Genomic DNA, 4,455 nt, shown 5'->3' with positions numbered 1-4,455 from the left:
GGTCAACAAAGGAAAAGAAAAGGGCAACGCTCGGCTCCTACTTAAACTGAGAGCTCGCACGAAAAGAAAGGGAAGGGAAAAGAGAGAGAGAAAGGAAAGAAAGAAGAAGAAAGCGGAAGAAAGAACAGGGGTTCTCACCATGGACACCTCGTCAAGCTGACTTAATTATATATTGCAACGCCTGGTAAGTACTCATACCCCTTGTTCATCAAATCAGAGTAATTTTTAGAATTAGATCGTATATTCGAAGTTTTGTGAAATCGAACTACGCAGCTCGATTTTATGAGTTATTGAGCTGTGGGATTCTATGAAAATAATGGATTATATGGCGATGTGGAGATATACGTGTGTCGGGAGTCAATTTGGAGAAATGGTTTGGTTGAAGTGAGAATTTTAAGGTTTAAGATTTTCGCGTTGTGAATGGCTTAAATAATCACTTTACGTATATGATTTGTTGATACGTGGAAGTTGTTTTGTTAGCATTTAAATTTAATTTAGTTGATTGGTCATTGAGATAGCGTTTTACTCAATTTTGATGCTATTTTTCACTTATTTGATAGAATCACGAGTTTGACAATTCAAGTAATGTTTGTTTACTTGGTCATAGGTGTTTTCAGGTGAGTGGTGATACCCTTTTTTCGGTTTTGTAAAACCCACGGGTCAAAGTTGAAAGAAGCACAAAACCCGGGGTCACAATTGTAAATTACACGGAAAAGGAGAAGAAAACGGCAGCTAGCTAAATGCACTAAAGTCCAGGTGGAATTAACAAGATAAATCCATACAAAAGAAAGTTAAAGAACTAGCGCTTTACATTTCGATCGCCATTTTTTACCAATGTTACGCTGTATGTGGCCAACAGGTATAAATAATGTCCACTGTTTAGCGCCACCTTGATTCCATGGACTCCCGTCAACTCCATTCTCTCTTCTCTCTCTCTCCCTCTCTGTGAGCATCCACTGAGGAAGAAGCTGTGTTGATTCGCTCGCCGCCTGCTCACGAAAAACTAGAAACTCTGCTCATCCATGCATTATTATGGAATTAAGACAACAAGGTTGACCATCCTGGCCCTGGTGTCATGCCAACTGATTTCTTTTGCAATTTTCTGTTTTCAGCTTCCATGAGTAAAGCTCAACAGCCTCAACGTCGTTCGCTGCTTCAGTGACTCCCCCGGAAAGAAATCTCCAAACTGAACTTTGCCTCACAGCTCCTGTAATTCACAGGCTTTCCTCTTTCTTTTTTTGTTCCCCAAATTGTCCGGAAGTGTTCACAGCGATCCAATTGAAACTTGGAGTTTAATCTCAAAGATCAAATATTTACTTGTCAACCTTGGTGGAGCTCAGGATTTGATTTCTGGGTGTCATCTGTTTCCTCCTATTTAGTTGTATTTTTTTGATCGGATATATCCATACTGGTCCTTCTATGGAGTTGATGTCTTTCTCGGCAATCATCAGAAACCTGTGTTTCTGCGTCCTCCTATTCTCCGGGACTTGCTTTTCTGGTTCTCCACTTGTTGGCCAGATTCCGCCTGGATTCCAAGCTTCTCAGATGGAGTGGGTGGATCACAGTGGGAGGTTCTTGCTATCTAACAATTCGGCATTTTCTTTGGGATTTTACACTGGCGTCGATGTCACGACCTTTGTGTTGAACATCATTCATTTCAACAGTTCTCAAGCCATTTGGACTGCTAACGGAAGACAATTAGTCAGCAGTTCTGATAAGTTTGTGTTTGAAGAAAATGGGAATGTCTACTTGAAGAAGGGGAATGATAACGCCTGGTCGACTTATACAGCCGGAAAAAAGGTCACTGCCATGGAATTGCTGGATTCTGGTAACTTGGTGTTGCTTGGGGAGAACGATACAATCCTTTGGCAGAGTTTTAGCAGTCCTACTGATACTCTTGTGAGTGGTCAGGAATTTACAGAAGGGACGAGCCTCAAAAGTTTCCCAAACGCTAACAATATGTCAGCGTATCTGAATATTTCGTTGGGCGATCTGATCTTGTCTGCCGGATATCGGACTCCACAAGTTTATTGGTCAATGAAAGGTGACAGCCGTAGAACAAATGTTAGCAATAGCAATGGCAATGTTCACTCTGTGGTGTTGGTCTTGAACTCATGGAACTTCTATGATCAAAATAAGACCTTACTTTGGCAGTTTGTCTTCTCTGGCAACTCTGATCCAAGTGCCCTGTGGGCTGCAATTTTGGGACCCAATGGGATGATCACGTTCGTTAATCTTGAAATGGGGAAGTCAAGAACTGTGGAAGCTACTCGGATACCCGAGAATTCATGCAGTATCCCAGAATATTGTAAGCCCTACGAGATTTGTTACTTTGAGAGCTGGTGTCAATGCCCTCCCGCTCTCAATGGCAACTGTGGACCTCAACCTCTATCATCATGCAGCTCGCCTTACAGATCGGTACATTTTGCATATATTGGAGAGAAGCTCGATTATTTTGCACTTGGGTTTGTGACTCCCTCTCTAAAGTCCAACGTGAATGCTTGTATAGAAGCTTGCAGAAGCAATTGCTCTTGTAATGTGCTACTGTTTAATAGCAGTTCTGGGAATTGCTTCTTGTTTGACCAGATAGGAAATTTTGAAAGATCTGATCAAAGTTTGAATGGTTATGTTTCGTACATGAAGGTTTCAAATACATCCGGGGCCAATGGCAGCAAGAATATTAAGAAGCAAGTGATTGTGATTGCAGTCATCATTTTTGCAACTGTTGTAGTCATTGCCGGTCTAGCTTATATTGGATTCCGGTATCACCAGAAAAAGAAGTCCTTAGTTGACCATTCTCAAGACTCTCTAAAAGAAGACAATCTCCTGGACAGTCTTTTCACCATGCCTACCCGCTTCAGTTATGATGATCTGACTAGAGTTACTAAAAACTTCTCTTCAAAGATTGGCAAAGGAGGATTTGGATCAGTCTACCTAGGTGTCCTCGCAGACGATACTCATTTGGCTGTAAAGAAACTGGAGGGTATAGGCCAGGGAATGAAAGAGTTCAGAGCTGAAGTAAGTATTATAGGGAGCATCCATCATGTCCATTTAGTCAAGCTAAAAGGTTTCTGCGCTGAGGGGTCTCACCGGCTGCTTGTTTACGAGTTCATGGGAAAAGGGTCTCTGGACAAATGGATTTGCAAGAACAGCGGGGCCAGTAAGATTCTGGATTGGAATACTAGATTTAATATTGCTCTTGGTACAGCCAAGGGATTAGCTTATCTCCATGAAGAGTGTGAAGTCAAGATTGTCCACTGCGACATCAAGCCCGAGAATGTCCTTCTGGATGATAATTTTGTTGCGAAGGTGTCGGACTTTGGTTTGGCCAAGCTAATGAGCCGGGAAGAGAGCTGTGTGTATACAACATTAAGGGGCACAAGGGGTTACTTAGCACCAGAATGGATCACAAACAACCCAATATCGGAGAAGAGTGATGTTTATAGCTACGGAGTGATGTTGCTTGAGATCATCGGAGGCAGGAAAAACTATGATCCTGCAGAATCTTCTGAGAAGGCCCATTTTCCTACTTATGCCCTCAAAATGTTGGAAGAAGAAAAGCCAGAGGAAATTCTAGACTCTAGACTAGAATTCGACAAAATGGAGGGAGGATTGTGGATGCGATCAAAGTTGCCCTGTGGTGCATACAGGATGAAATGCGTTTAAGACCACCGATGACCAAAGTAGTTCAAATGCTTGAGGGCCTTTATACCATACCTCATCCCCAAATTTCCTCTTCAACTGGACTAATAAATTGGAGTAGTGACACATTTCTTTCAGAAGTTCAGCTGTCAGGTCCTAGGTAATTTTCAAATTGGTGAAAAGCAGGAGATATTTCTCACTGTTTGCAACACATATAAGAGAAACAATTCCTGTAATCTGTGGTATATCGTCCTGAAGTGCACTTTTTAAAGTTTTCAAGATTCATATTTGCGCGTTGCAATACAATGCTCTGTGAGAAGCATAAAGTACGCCCAATTATCTTCTTTTGAAACTTTATTGTTCAAGGAAAATGATCCTCTCCTCTAAGAAATGGTTGAACAAGCTGCAATGATATTTTCTTAGTCTGCTACTTCTAAACTTGCACTCGTCTGTTTAACTTTATGGCCATCATGTTGCCACCTTTTGAATTTGCAGCAGCTCTTGCTAGATGTGAAGTTACCCTTTCTCCTGCTAGTACTGTTCTGGTGCTTCCATCCCAGAAGTCGGAGTTTGGCTATACAGAAACATGTCTATTGAGATAAACACATGATTTGCGTCAAAAAAACTCCCACATTGGATAATTAGTGTGATGTTGAATGATTAGTATGTCCTAATTAACCCCTAAGTTAAAGCTTCGAGTTTTTGAGAGAAGAAGAGTCCAATTGGAGATATCAGCAAGTACAGACTTGATGTCCAGATTTCCCCTACATGTGAGCTGTGTTAGAATAGTCCCACATTGGATAACTCACACAT

General features: G+C 41.5%; 1 protein-coding gene across 1 annotated transcript; it reads left to right on the top strand.

Moving 5' to 3' along the window:
- The first annotated feature begins 1,156 nt into the window (after nucleotides 1–1,156).
- Nucleotides 1,157–3,806, top strand: LOC104450560 (G-type lectin S-receptor-like serine/threonine-protein kinase SD2-5). Its single transcript, XM_018876224.2, is given in 2 exon segments — nucleotides 1,157–3,604; nucleotides 3,607–3,806. Coding segments are annotated over 2 exon segments (2,385 nt in total). The 5' UTR covers nucleotides 1,157–1,419.
- Nucleotides 3,807–4,455: the final 649 nt, after the last annotated feature.

Source organism: Eucalyptus grandis, chromosome 6 (assembly GCF_016545825.1).
Source record: "Eucalyptus grandis isolate ANBG69807.140 chromosome 6, ASM1654582v1, whole genome shotgun sequence".
Lineage (NCBI taxonomy): Eukaryota > Viridiplantae > Streptophyta > Magnoliopsida > Myrtales > Myrtaceae > Eucalyptus > Eucalyptus grandis.
This window is presented reverse-complemented; position numbering and strand designations above follow the sequence as displayed.